Consider the following 15,414-nt stretch of genomic DNA (forward strand, 5'->3'; position numbering starts at 1 on the left):
TCTAAAGAGTGCCTGTGTCTGTGAAATAAACATTAATTACGTAAGTGGGTCATTCCATAAAAATCTGTATATTTTCGACGTCATTTTGTCCGTAACTTTTTTAAGATGCTTTTGAATACTTTATTAGTGTAAATTATTGTTTATTAATTAATTATGTTATGTCTAAAAGGGCCAGTCACTTTATGCTTTATTTTAGGAGAAATTATAATTTTAAATTTTTTCATACTACATTACTCCTATATGACTTCTAATAAAGTATAAAACTTATAACCTTAACATTTATAGATAAGTTAATACACATAATGTAGTTGTTTTGTTATTATCACTATGTAAAAAACATCATTCCCTAACTAGTAATTTAGTCCCAAGTGCCGTTTAAAGCTAGGGCCTGACGCTCTAGGGACTGACGATTTGGAGTAAAACTTAACACAAATGCAGATTAACTTTATATTATAAGATGCTTAATACGATGTGCCGAAAATAGCCAAAAAACCACACGTAAATACTATTAAATTATATACAATTTCCTATTATAATCAATAAAGCTACTCAACTAGGGACTGACGAAGTGACTGGATTAACACATGTTTCGGTAACAACTGGCACGTTTGCACTAATTCAAAAAACGGCTACCGCAAAGCCAGTATGGTCTGAGGATAACTTCGTATCGTACTTTAAACTCAACTAAATGTCATTCACTCTAAATACATATTAAAGCGCAAAATTATAAAATCAGTGCGTGGCGAGGGAATGACGCTAAAAACTGTAGACTCTTTTTCAACTAAAGAAAATCAAATTATTGTTTATTGAAACCGCAAAATATTAATAGAATTTGGTGTAATATACATTTAAATAGATTATTCGTTAATTAAAACAAAGGATAAAGTTGATGTTTCTATAAATGTGGGTCCCAAAACACAAACTTTTGGAGTACGGACATGCCTAGGGAATGACGTTTTGGGTCATTCAAAAGGAATTTAAGATGTTTTAAAAATAGTTTCAAAAAATATAAATGGGTGATGAATAAAGAACATTGCGAGCTGTTATTTAACAATTTTGGAATAAAATATTAACAAATATTTCATGTGAAATGTGGCGCGGACTAAGAGTTGACATATTTTTGTGGAATGACCCAAGTATATTTCAATATTGTGCAATATAAAACTTTAGTATTTATTTTAAGAAATATGTACTTAATAATAGAGCCCAGAAATATTATCATTTTAATTCCTAACATTGTCTCTGTATTGTTAAGTGCGAGTGTACTTAATAAGCACCCTTTTAAGTACTTAATTATTGTAATTTAAAGTGTAAGATCTATTATGACTAGCTACTTACATTAAAATAATTTGTTTGTGGAAATAATAAATAAAAGATGAATTTTATTGATGCATTTTAATTCATAATTCTAGCCTTAAAAGCTGCGACCTCGAATACCTTTTCCTGAAAATAGCAAGTACCTAGTCTATAATGGACAGTATTAAATTTAAACGAATTTTCCGAATCAATTTAAGACCCATCAATGAGGGTTTTCGCGAATGAAAGATCCGCTAGATGGCGGGACGTGGATGTGGGGTTTGACTGCTGCGTGATTGGTGGATTTTGACATAACTGTCAATGTCATGTCAAAAATAACCAATCATGCAGCATTTGGACCTCGCGTCTACGCATTGCCATCTGGCGGATTTTTCATTCGCAAAAACCCTCATTGCAATAAACTGATTTGATTTGATTTGAAAATCATTAAGAATGTAATAACTTAAGCAAAGGTTATATGAATGTATGAAACTAGATACAACCCGATCGTGCTAACTGCGCATTTCGCTGGATGGAATGCGACTCTCCCTCGCACTCACTCACCCACAAACCAGCCTCCCCGCATTCGCCCCGTATAGTTCCAAAATACTGAACTGTCCTATCCATGACATTGACAGTGGGGCGCCACCGTCAATACCGGATCGCTGGTTCCGATTTTTGCCATGTTGGAAACCATACAGTTGAACGATGGTAGCGCCCCCCTGTCATTGTGTTTGGTGGGACAATTCAGCGTTGGTCATCTATACCAGATGTGACGTCACGGCTGCCAGATGCGCAGCTTACTCGACCGGGTTGTATTTACCTTCCTGTTACTCAAATGTCAAAGATTGGGATAGTTCTTGGACTTCTTAGTCGTCTACCAGAAAACCATGGCAGAAAAATTACCACAGGGCATTCGTTTTAAAATCCCCACTTTAGCATCGTGGTAGAGTCCACGCAGGATGTTGTATATTTGTTACGGTAAATGTGATAAATTGAAAATTATGAATAATCGCCGGTTATTATGAATAATTACCGACAGTCGAGGTAAAAGTGATAAATTATTCACATTTACTTATCAGTGGTTATTTAATAATGTAACCTTAGTACTAACAAATATAATAAAAGAGAACATCGGCTCGTGTCAGCGATCGTGTACAGCCACAAATTTTGAACGTTTTGATATCATAATATATTAATATAATTTGCCATAATCAGTTTGGACTGTTTCTTGCGTAACATTACTTTGCCATAATGCCCATAACATATTGTTTTGATTTAAAGTGAAAAATAGGTTAAGGTGCTGCAGGGGTGGCCCTTGGGCCACATAAATGATCTCATATAAATCACATTTACCAAATCATGAGGTAATTATTCTTAATAACCAGCGATTATTCATAATTTTCACATTTATCACATTTACCGTAACATATTGATAAGAGTTTCATGTTGATTCGCGGCAAACTTAACCATCAACCTCGTCCTCTATCATGTTGAGATCTTTTTAACAAAACCAAAAAGTGTAACTTCTTAAAAACATTGCAAATTCTAAAACCACAAAAAAATCTGTCAGTGTCTATTTGTGAAAGCTGAATCATATTGTGGAATTTGTATTTAATTTATTTTAGTTGATAATAGAATTTGTAGATTTTAGCCAAGATGCCGCAACAGGTGGAACAGAAGACCGTGGACCCTGAAGCAGAGCTCAGCAATGTTCAAAGAACAGTAAGTCAGGAATGTTCAGTTTAATAGGAAATCTATTTTCTAAGCGCTACGCTGCTGATAATACTCTGAAAGCACGATCAAAGGGAGCTGGGAACCAACCGGAGGGTAGTACCTAACACACATAAATTTATCAGTGGGAGCCAGGTTCGATTCCTGATCGAGTTAACTTAGAAATCTACTTTGTTCAAAATGTATTACGTATAATAGTTGTCTGATAGTGAGTGAGCTAGAAGATGCTCACGACAGAAATGTGCTTAGGTATTTTTTACTTGTTAAACTGTCACCCCTCAAGTTTTGTATGAGGAAAAGCTAGCATAATTTATGCAATAGCATCCAAAATTCATTTCCGAATTTCAATTTTTCTTAATCTACAATAAAAATCATGCCATAACCATGAGTATGCCCTGCCATGACGCGTGCGCGCGCGCCGTAACTTTGCTTTGCTCTTTAATATAAGCTAAATACTAATATTAAGCCATAATAATCAACATTCTATAGCTCTTCAATTCGCCGTTCATATTGCGACACTAACTTTTACAAATTAACTACCCTCCTTATTACACTATACCCCACCCTTCTACCCCCAGTTCCAAAAGATGGCGCCGATGTGCAGCGTGGAGAAACGCGCGGGCGGCGTGCCGCAGCTGGCGCCGCAGGAGAAGCAGCTTGGTATACTCGCCAACGAGCTGCGGGAGACCTTGCTGTGCATCAACGTGAGTAGAATAATTAACTTTTTAAAAAAATAAAACCGACTTCAATGCGTGAACACAAAAAAAAACTAAAAATTAAAAATATTGCGTATAAAAAAGTTCATCCCCAATTTTCCGCCCTTGGGGGTGAAATATTTTCTTCAAATTCGCATGAAACCACCCTTTTGATAATACCTTTTCAACAAAAAAATAATCGTTCAAATTGATTTATAATCGGCGGAGATATTGCGTATAAAAAAGTTCATCCCCAATTTTCCACCCTTGGGGGTTGTTTTTTCTATTATTAAATTTAAATGGGACCACCCTTGAGTTATTACCTATACGCCGAAAAAAGATTTGTTCAAATCGGTTCATAATTGGCGGAGTTATCGCGTAACAAACATAGAAAAAAAAACATACGGGTCGAATTGAAAACCTCCTCCTTTTTTGAAGTCGGTTGAAAACAAGTAATTGATTTTGAAAGAGAGAAAGAAAGAAGAAAGAAAAAATGTTTATTCAGTACCTATCATCGACAATACACTTGCAATACTTAACATTATTTAATGAGAAGGTAATTACAATGATACTGAAAAGGTATCCACTCAGCATGGTGTCGTAGCATCTCAGTAGATAATGCCACGACGCTGGTCTTCCGTGGACGCCTAAACAGGGAGAGCACTACTGAGCACAACCATTGCTTATGAGTCATGATACATAATAATATAAATACCTCATAAATGCGTTACATATTGTACACCTTATACACCGTGTTACTTTGCATTCTTGCCATATTCACAGAGATAAAAGTAGGGAACAATACCTATTATTTAAGATAAACAAGAGACTCCCATAAAGAAAGTACACTAAGATTTTAGTAAATTTGGTTTTTCAGTACAAATTGGAATAAACCCATTTTGTCTCGCACGTTCTACAGGTGCAAGTGGAATAAACCTAGTGGGCGTGGCCTAGTTCTTAATTTTATGGCTCTGGGTACCAGCCTTTTTATCCAGTCATAATACTTAATTATTTTAAAATACTCTTCAGTTGATTTCAGATTTTCCTTTCTACTTTACGGGCATAGGACCATCAAAAATACGTAATAATTATTAGGGTTTTAATTAATTTTAACATTGTACCCTATTTTTACAAATTAATAAATTAAGTATGAAATGAAATCACCTTATTCACAATTAATTATTTATTCATAAGTTCCTACTTACAAAGTTTACGTACTGCGAAGCAAGTGTTCAAAGTGTCCTCCTTTCTGATGAAGGCACAGTCTAGCACGGCGAAGCGTAGGTTTTTCGCTTTAGTTTTCGCAACACATAAACGTTTTGTATCACAGTTTCACTAAAACAATCCTTTCATGTAACGCGTTTACACTGTTTATCTCTTCTGCGCATACCAGTCGTTTCAAGTCACTCCAAAAATCCATTGGTGTCAGGTCCGAGGATCGTGGTGGCCAAGCTACTGGACCACTTGTCCAATCAACTGTTCACCAAACGTAATTATTCGCGCACTTGACGTCCTTATTGTGGGGGAGCACCATCTTGCTGGTAGTAGAGCATTTGGTGTAACGCTAAGGGTACGTCATCAAGCATTTCGTCTAAGACGTCTTGCAGACACTCCAAGCACCATTTTGATTAAATTATTCTTTGTTTGAATACACTTCAGACATTTTTGTATTATATAAAACGTGATTTGTGATTGATGAATTTCTCAGTTTTTTACAAGTGTCAAAAAGACATTTTAAAGACAATAGATTGCAATAGATATTTAAAAATACAATAAAAAGTAAAAAAGTCTTCATCGCCATCGCCAACAAGTGATGTGCATGCGTTACGATAATTAGTGATGTGTTTAACAGATTGTCGATAAAATAAAATACTCAAGATTAAAAAAAAAAATTTCGGGCATTATTTTTTTACGGATTTTTGTTCAGTATCAGTAATATAGTAACCTCTGTAAATATGGCAAGAATGCAAAGTAACACCCTGTATAACTCTTTACATAATTATAAGAAAGTTAGCACACAGTTACCATAACAACCATAGCATTTTCCTTCTCTCTTATTTCAAAATCTGCATGGACATGAAACTCGTTAAAAATTTAATGACAGGTCAAAGTCTGAACTTAGAAGGCGGGGTCTGAATGGCCTCGGAAAACGCCCGTCTGTCTGATCTTCTGTCACCAGACTAAAATAACGGTCCAGTCCGGTTTTAAAGGGAATTAAACTAGCTTACGTCACCGTAGGTATATTTTCTTTTTAATAAGTATATTACATGTTCAATGGGTAATTCTAAGAAATATAGATGTAACTAGATCATGCATCAATTGTATAATGCAGATCTTCCTATCGAAAACATTTGCAAACTACTACACTAGCCTCTGATACCGTCAATTAACATTTTCCACCCACAGCTAGCCAAGAAAGGCCAGCACGCTCTCCGAGACAACATGATGAAGAGTGGCACTCGGAAGTCCATCGTGGAGTACGAGCATCTGGAAGGAGAGCTGAGAGATGAGCGAGCACAGCAAGCTGAACTGGACTGCCTGAATTATTTAGCACAGAAGCAACTGGTGGAACTGCTGAAGAAAGTGCCTACCGAAGCTGATGTGAGTTCTTTATTCCCACTAATACAGGTCTTGCTTCACTTCAGTTATGGGCAGACCAGAGCTGGTCTGCCTAAACTACTTAGCACAGAAGCAGCTGGTGGACCTGCTTAAGAAAGTGCCCAAAAAAGCTGATGTGAGCTGTTTTAACTTCTTTAACTGTAAGCCATTGTGGAGTACGAGCATCTAGAAGGAGAGTTGGACTGCCTGAACTATTAAATATAAAAGCAACTGTTGGAACTGCTGAAGAAAGTGCCCACGGAGGCTGACGTGAGTTCTTTATTCCCACCAATACAGGTCTTGCCTCACCTCAACTGAGGGTAGGCAAAGCTAGACTGCCTCAACTATCTGGCACAGAAGCAATTCATGGAACTGCTGAAGAAAGTGCCCAGGGAAGCTGACGTGAGTTCTTTTAATTTCTCTTACTTAAGGCCTTTGTGGATTACGAACATTTAGAAGGAAAACTGGACTGCCTCAACTATCTGGCAAAGAAGCAGCTGGTTGAACTTCTGAAGAAAGTACCTAAGGAAGCTGATGTGAATTTTAACCCTTCCTGCTACAGGGTTTGCCCACCCCGTCTGTGGAGTGACTCATCATGGTCCCCTTCCTTCCAGTGCGAATGGCCACGGTAGGTCTTAATTTGATCGCCACCAAAGTGCTAAAGCCACTAAGCTACAAGCACCGCTAGACGAAATAAAATCAACACCTTCTTAATAAGAAAGTGATGTTCCTCTTTGTCTTCATGAAGTGAAATATTGTATAGTCCAGTACCTAAAAATACGATGATAACCACAGGAGCTGGCCATGATCGAGAACGCCAACAACCGTCTCCGGCGCATGGAGAACCGCCTGGACCTGGCCACCAAGAGGTTCTGCGTCGTCAACTCGGACAACAAACGCGTCAGGGAGGAGATACACAGGCTGCTTGTAGAAAGGTAACATCTAAAAAACATAAGTAGGTATAGATCGTTTCATCCACGAAGACGCGCCCTACCATGTGCGGTACAGGGAGTTTGATCCAAGCAATTCGAGCGTCAGCGTGTAGTGTGCGTGTGCACTCACGGATAATTTAACGTGTACCGATAACACTCAAACATTAGCGGAAGAATGATGGGGTGCGTCTTCTTGGATGAAACGACCTATACGTTGGCTAACACTTGAGTATTCTCCTAGTTTTGAAATGCGCTCAGTTTTACTTTTCCACTATGTAAAGGCATAACTACGAGTATTTAACTACAACCTCACCCTAACTTGAGAATGAATCTAAAAGACTAGGCTTGGTCATTATTTATTTATTTAGGTATTTATTGCGGTATACCAACAACAACATACATTACGTTGGAAGCGGCATACGTGCAGGTGTGTTCAAACCTTTTGAAGATTGCATGGCGTTATAATTATGTACTAACCATTACAGGAATGACTTCAACATACAATGGAACCGCACCATCGGCAAGCTGGTGAAAGGCAAGGAATACCTGATGGACATCTTCGAGATTGCTGCCGTCGCCTTCGGAGACCGCGACGAGTGTTGCAGGATGCTGGAGGCGCTCAAGTGGAAAGGATTGTACCAGCTCAATAGGGATATATCGGTACTATTTTATTGATCGTTGTTATTGTAGTTGAGTCTTGAGTTCTGTCCACTGGTTTGTGAGACATACCCTTGAATATAGGTTTAAAGAATCTTTATTCATAAGAACAGGTACTTCGCTTGCACTTTCATGAGAACCTATAACAATTTACAACAGTTTTTGTCTTGTGACGAAGCATGCGCAAAGCTTACAAATAAAAATATACAATAGATACCTCCTTATCTGGCCAACTACTTCCTAACTCCTGATCCAGTAACTTTCGTGTTTTATTTTATTTATTTATTTTATTTTATTTTGTTTTATTCAGAAAACATATTATATTATTATAAACAGATTAGTTATCTAGGTACATAATATACTTAATCGATGTTAAGGCAGATTCCTTGAACCATTTATCTACTTCCAAATGCCATGTGATCCTGCAGATTAGAATGAGATTACTCCCGCTCTTCCTGTGGAAAAGGTGATGAAGGAACAAATGCGAAAATCGGCCCTTCCAAACCCAACTGGTCATCATAAGGGTGCCAAATGCCAAATCATCCATTTGCCTGTGGTAAATTAGACAGTCGTGCTCCAGCAGTGGAAACTATTACCTAATAACCTTAATATTACAGGAGATGCAATCCTACGAGGGCGAGTTGAACCACCTCGCCAAGTTGGAGGAGTTTCTCCGAGTGAAGGGCTCCCGCAGGATCTGCGAGGCTGATGAGAAGGAGGAGATAAAGCGTCTGGAGGAAATCCAGCGGTGCGAGCAGGAGATCGCCAGGCATGACGCGCTGCTGGAAGAAATATTCGTGAGTATAGATTTTTTATGGCCTTTTTCTTTTTTTTTTTTTTTTTTTATCCACAACGAGGAAGCTCTTAGCCTGAATCTCACCTGATGGTAAGTGATGATCAGGCCGAAGGTCGAAGCGAGCTTCACCCGGAATCCTCAACCACGGAGGAACTGGCTATCTTACCTCTAACTGCCGGAACACAACAATGCTGTTAACTTTGTTGTTATGGCGACAGACTTAGGTAAGATGGTGGTAGCTAGCCAGGCGGACTTAGAACAAGCCCTACCACCAACCAAACCGAACAGAAAAATCTGCCCCCACTGGGAATCGAACCCGGGACCTCTGTGTCTGAAGCAGGTGGTCTTACCACTAGACCACAGAGGCGGTTAATCACACATTTTCAGTTAAACCGACGAGCTAGGGCAATTTGCAATACGAAGTTCTTATTTTTTTTTAGATAAATAAGTAGGTACATCGATGACCTAATAAAAATTGCAAGATGCGCCTGGATGTCTTTCTCTAGAAATCTTTGGGAGAGGTCTTTCTCTTGCAGTAGAACTATTTCGAATGAGAAAGATAGAAATACCCGTTTTTTTTTTTCATACTGAAAAGTGGAAAAATACCAAAACTGTTGTCACATGTAATAAATGTGTCCTTAATGTCTTTGACTTATTTACAACGCGTCATCTCCGGTTCATCATCATTATAATTTCTCCTCCAGGCCTGTTCTAATAACCAAAACCATGAAAACCATCTCTGGATATGAACTGATAGGTATTATTAGATCCTGTTTGTACATAGGTACCACATGAAGCAATAAAGATAAGTATTATGATTATTATGATAAGTTAAAATCATTCTAAAGCTAGACAATGGCGTCTCTCAAGGATTTCCATTACAGCCGATCCTGTACTATGCACATCCAGGTACTCCGATACATTACGTACTTTATTGCAACTGCTTCACACCTATTCCAGGAATACGCCGGCACAGACCGAGTTGCCAGCATCATCAACCGGTTCAAGATCGTGGAGATCGAGAACTTCTCCACCTTCGTGCTGCTGTGCGAGGTGCTTCAGGAGTCCATCATCATGCGCCGCGAGCTGGAGATACTGCGACAGAGGATCAGTTAGTAGACATTGGCTTTTTAGGGTACTCCTTGACCAATAGATTTGTCTTATGTACCAGTTCGATCGTTTCAGCCAAATGACGTCCACTGCTGGACAAAGGCCTCTTCCAAGGTTTTCCAAAATGAACGGTCCTGCGCTGCCCGCATCCAGTCTCTTCCCTTCGACCTTCACCAGATTGTCGGTCCACCTAGTAGCATGCCTGCCTACATCTTCCAGCTCGTGATCGCCTCTCGAGAACTTTTCTGCCCCAACGGACATCGTCTCTACGAGCTATGTGCCCTACCCACTGCCATTTCATTTTAGCAATTCTGCGAGCTATGTCGGTCACTTTGGTACTCCTGCGGATCTCCTCATTTCTCTATTATGATTATGTACCACGTATGTCAAGTATACTCTAGTGGACGTTGACCGACTGTGGCACTCTTTGACGAATAGCGATCCTGGTCTATGTGCCAGTATCTACCCCCCACTACAACCTCAGCGTGCCTTGCTATGCCTCATGCCTTAGTCGCCCTTGCAACTTGCACCAGTCAATTTTGTGATAAACGCTCAGGGTTGACATTAATAGAAAGGCAATATGGCAAGAGCAAAGCTATTATGTGTTACTTTGTCTATAGCAGGGGTGGTCAACTTGATTAGACATAAGATCTACTATTTACTAATGAAACCCTGGGTGATCTACCACTTACTTACATACTTTCTGGAAATCTTAAATGAAACAGCATAGTTTAGTACACAATCATGTAGTATTTTTTGCCTTGCCACGATCGACTGGATTAATAGTCGCGATCGACCAGTCGATTGCGATCGACCGGTTAGCCACCCCTGGTCTATAGGCACAGTTTAACAAATAGACCAGTCTATCCCCGATTCCCAGCACCAGCGGAAGTTGTCCCGAAGTAGTTAGTGGCAGGGCAAGCTATATTTCGGACGTGTAAAACTGCCCTAAAAAGAACCGACATCTAACATTTTCTGTTTTAGTGCAGCGGCGTAGGAGGACCGTGTTTTAGTTACGTCAAATGCGGCGAGACGACATCAGCTGCATCACATATCACCCTTCTCGGATACCTACCTAACTACCTTCTCAGTAATAAAGATTTTTTTAAAAGTTTCTTCTTATCACACAGTGGACCAACGCGACATCAACGAAGCGCGCGAGGAGAAGCAAGACAAGCGCCTGGCCGCGCTCACGTTAGAGCTGGGCGAGCGGCGTGCGCGCACGCAGCACATGCAGGACTTAAACAACCAGGCTGACGCCACTATAGGAAGAGTGCTGAAGGGCATTGACGACCTCGTCAGGTAACCATTAGGGCGTTGACGACCTCGTCAGGTAACTAATAAGGCGTTGGCGACCTCGTCAGGTAACCATTAGGGCGTTGACGACCTCGTCAGGTAACTAATAAGGCGTTGCAACCACGTCATGTAACTATTAGGGCGCTTGACGACCTCGTCAGGTAACTAATAAGGCGTTGACGACCTCGTCAGGTAATTACGAGCATTTTCGACCTCGTCAGGTAACTATACGGGACCACGCTGTCACGTAGCACATGCAGGACTTAAACAACCAGGCTGACGCAACTATAGGAAGAGTGCTCAAGGGCATTGACGACCTCGTCAGGTAACTATTGGGCGTTGATGACCTCGTCAGGTAACTAATAAGGCGTTGACGACTTCGTCAGGTAACTATTAGGGCGATGACGATCTTGTCAGGTAACTAATAAGGCGTTGATGACCTCGTCAGGTGATTAACGGGTATTACTGAACTCGTCAGGTAACCTAAGCACATGCAAGACCTCAACAACCAGGCTGACGCCACCATCGGCAGGGTGCTCAAGGGCATCGACGACCTCGTCAGGTAACTATTGGGCGTTGACGACCTCGTCAGGTAGATAACTATTCGGGCGTTGACGATCTCGTCAGGTAACTATACGGGACCACGCAATCACGCAGCACATGCAGGACCTCAACAACCAGGCCGACGCCACCATAGGCAGGGTGCTCAAGGGCATTGACGACCTCGTCAGGTAACTAATAGGGTGTTGATGACCTCGTCAGGTAACTATTAGGGCGTTGACGACCTCGTCAGGTACCAGTAGGCCAACGCGACATCAACGAGACCCGAGAGAAGAATTAAAAACGGGACTATTCCCACCTCTCGTTCCCACCGCTGCAACTCCTGTGTAGCCAGGATCCATAGCTTGACCGCCAATAAAAACCCAACCAGTGAAGGTCAAGTTAAACTGTCATTGGACTTGCAATGAAGAACTTGCGAAGAGAAGCGAGACAAGCGCCTGGCCGCGCTCACCTTAGAGCTGGGCGAGCGGCGGACGTAGCACATGCAGGACTTAAACAACCAGGCCGACGCCACCATAGGCAGGGTGCTCAAGGGTATTGACGACCTCGTCAGGTAACTATTAGGGCGTTGACGACCTCGACAGGTAATTAGTTGCTAACGTGGACGAAGGGGGACTTCGTCAGGTATACAGGACCATTCGGTTGTCGTGCAGCACATGCAGGACTTAAACAACCAGGCCGACGCCACCATCGGCAGGGTGCTGAAGGGAATTGACGACCTCGTCAGGTAACTATTAGGGCGTTGACGACCTCGTCAGATAATTAGTTGCTAACGTGGATGAAGGGGGACTTTGTCAGGTAACTATACGGGACCATTCAGTTGTCGCGCAGCACATGCAGGACTTAAACAACCAGGCCGACGCCACCATCGGCAGGGTGCTGAAGGGAATTGACGACCTCGTCAGGTAACTATAGGGCGTTGACGACCTCGTCAGCTAACTATACGGGACCACGCATTCACGTAGCGCATGCAGGACCTCAACAACCAGGCCGACGCCACCATAGGCAGGGTGCTCAAGGGCATTGACGACCTCGTCAGGTAACTATAGGGCGTTGACGACCTCGTCAGCTAACTATACGGGACCACGCAGTCACGTAGCACATGCAGGACCTCAACAACCAGGCCGACGCCACCATAGGCAGGGTGCTGAAGGGCATTGACGACCTCGTCAGATACCAAAGCAGTCTTGGATCCAAACTGTCATTTATGATACTTAAGATTCGATTAGATTCGAGATTCGAGCCCGCGAGCACGATGGCGATGGCGATAACGATAGCGATCCTGCTGATTACTAATGATCGCCATCGCCATTGCCATCGCGCACGCGCTTAAATAAAAGCGTCAGTCAGTGGTTACAAACGGTTATGATTTATTGATCGTTATCTAAACAAATATCCGTTATCTTTTTGTCAGAGACGATCATGGTCATGGTATGATGTTACATTCACATTTCTTTTAGGTTTTTATATTCATATTCCTAACATGTCAAAAGTGAAATGGCTATAAATAATTTGCAATTTTCAGACTTGCAAAATGTGACTGCAACCCGCTGCTGTCCCTCCTCGGGAACCACAAGGAGGTCACCAAGTGGAACGTGCCCAAGTTCCTCAGGCTGCTGGAGACAGAGGTCAAGAGCCTGATTGAAGTAGCATACGGAGCTGTCAAGGTAAGCATAATCAATAATATTTTGCAAGAACTTCCCAAAAAAAGCAATATGGATGGACTATGTCCCTAGGCAGTTTGCAGATTTTATAAAGACCTTTTATAAAACACCATTTTAGTTATCACTTAGCGCTTGGTGACCATAGCGAAATCGACAGAATGTATAAGTAATTTTAGGACTGCGTAAGTAAGTATTCAAAGGCTTTTAGACACACCTTAAGCCGGGTCTCCAGCTTGGAATGCCAAGTTATTATAAAAGCCAGACAAAAACTACTTAGCTATATAAAAAAACCTAAAGCACCATCTCTCTGTCATTATCTCCTTCAATATCCAGCCTCCAGCGCCAACGCCCAAGGCCCGCAAAGGACCCGCCGGCCCGGCCCCAACGAAGCTGGTGGCTGATCCGTACGTGGAACCGCTGCGGCCCAACAGGATTGAGAAACTGGTGCCCTACCAGCCTTGCGCTTAGTAAGTCCTGCTTTATTAGTAATAGGCAGATGACAAAATTTCAATTATTTGTTCGTCAGACAGATAATTAGAAAATATTAGACTCATATTTTTTATTTTCTTTCATAATTAAATAATAACAGTGCTACATCGAGTTGAAATGGCGCGTTACGTCACGCTTGAGTAGATTTTTTACTCAAAAGTGAAGTCACGCGAAATTTCAACTCAATACTGTAATTATTCGATTATGAAAAAAAAAAAATATGTGTCCAAAATTTTTTTATTAACAGTCTGAACTAAATAGAATTTCGATTTCATTACCCATTCATCATCCCTATTTAAAAGCCACGATAGCCGAACGACATCGTAAAGGTAGCAGGAAGCTACTAACGGGGCAACAAGGAAAGCATTGGCATCCTATGTTCAGCAGTGGACGTCCTATGGCTGAGATGATGATGATGATGATGATAGCCGACCGGTGAAGGGATCGGGTTGGCCAACTCGTGATCCGAGGAACGCGGGTTCTAACCGCGCTGTCGCTCGACTATTGTGGTGAGCTCACTCGTCGTGATACAAGCATATTTAGCTTAGTACGAGGGGCTAAAGGAAGTATTAGTAATTTGTGCAATAGGATTTAGTAATATTCTTCTTTAGAAGAAAAAAAGTGAATTCATGATCATTAAGATCAATATTATCGATACCATGCTTCTTCTCTATACTATTGCTATGCTATGATATAATTTACTACTAAAAAGTAATATGCCTATTTTCCAGTTGCGTTGAAGACTACATCATGAACCTAGTGTTCGAGACGCCGGCAGTCCCAGCTGACAAGGAGTACGTGGAGGGCATCTTCCGCCTCGAGGACGTCAACACCAAGTTTGGAATATACACGCTGACTATCCCAGCGTAAGTAGCGTTTCAAAAAAACGCCCACGGCTGGACAAAGGCCTTTAGCGCAGGACCGGTCATTGTGGGAATCCATGGTCGACACACATGGTTGATTCCCACAATGAGCGGTCCTGCGCTGCCCGAATCCAGATGCTTCCACGCTACGTCTTCCGAAACTCTGGTCCATGGTCGCCATTTGATGAACTGGCACTCATTATTATACTATGGCATCTTTTTTTAACAAAACAGCTGAATAACACTTACATTGTTATTTTTTCAGTAAACGACACCCATATCGTGGCGGGAAGAAGGACTAACCTGAAGACTGATTATAATGTGAACGGATTATTTAGTAAATTAATTTTTATTATGTACCTACCTACTTACTTGTTTCTTTGTTGTTGTGATAAATAAAAATATTTGAACTTTTATTAAATTTTTGTTCTATTCTTTGTGTAACCCAGAATAAAGATTTCATTGTGTCGTTATATGCTTCGTGCATGAATTTAAAAAATACAGGTAAAACCGCATCAAAACCCTTCATTATTTTGGCATTTAAGTTGAACATTGTTTTTTTTTTCTAACAAACTATTTTTCGGCGGGAAATAGGCCATCTCCATATAAACGACACACATACTCGAAGCCGATCACCATTATCGGATAACAATTTCATAGAAATAACGTTATCGTTATTAGTGCCGGTAATATTAGTAGTTTTTAGGTTTTTTAAATGGCAAC

The 15,414-nt window shown here is 41.0% G+C and overlaps 1 protein-coding gene across 1 annotated transcript; it reads left to right on the forward strand.

Moving 5' to 3' along the window:
* The first annotated feature begins 2,659 nt into the window (after positions 1 to 2,659).
* On the forward strand, positions 2,660 to 15,006 carry LOC114358581 (uncharacterized). Its single transcript, XM_028312583.1, has 13 exons — positions 2,660 to 2,663; positions 2,944 to 3,021; positions 3,609 to 3,734; positions 6,132 to 6,326; positions 7,119 to 7,258; positions 7,741 to 7,915; positions 8,530 to 8,709; positions 9,669 to 9,819; positions 10,949 to 11,120; positions 13,201 to 13,342; positions 13,673 to 13,806; positions 14,560 to 14,694; positions 14,957 to 15,006. Exons 2-13 carry the CDS (start codon positions 2,956 to 2,958, stop codon positions 14,991 to 14,993), a joined length of 1,653 nt encoding a protein of 550 aa, XP_028168384.1. The 5' UTR covers positions 2,660 to 2,663; positions 2,944 to 2,955; the 3' UTR covers positions 14,994 to 15,006.
* The last annotated feature ends 408 nt before the right edge of the window (positions 15,007 to 15,414 follow it).

The sequence above is a fragment of the Ostrinia furnacalis genome, unplaced genomic scaffold (genome assembly GCF_004193835.3).
Source record: "Ostrinia furnacalis isolate ACB-3 unplaced genomic scaffold, ASM419383v2 OfSCF0292, whole genome shotgun sequence".
Taxonomy (NCBI): Eukaryota; Metazoa; Arthropoda; class Insecta; order Lepidoptera; family Crambidae; genus Ostrinia; species Ostrinia furnacalis.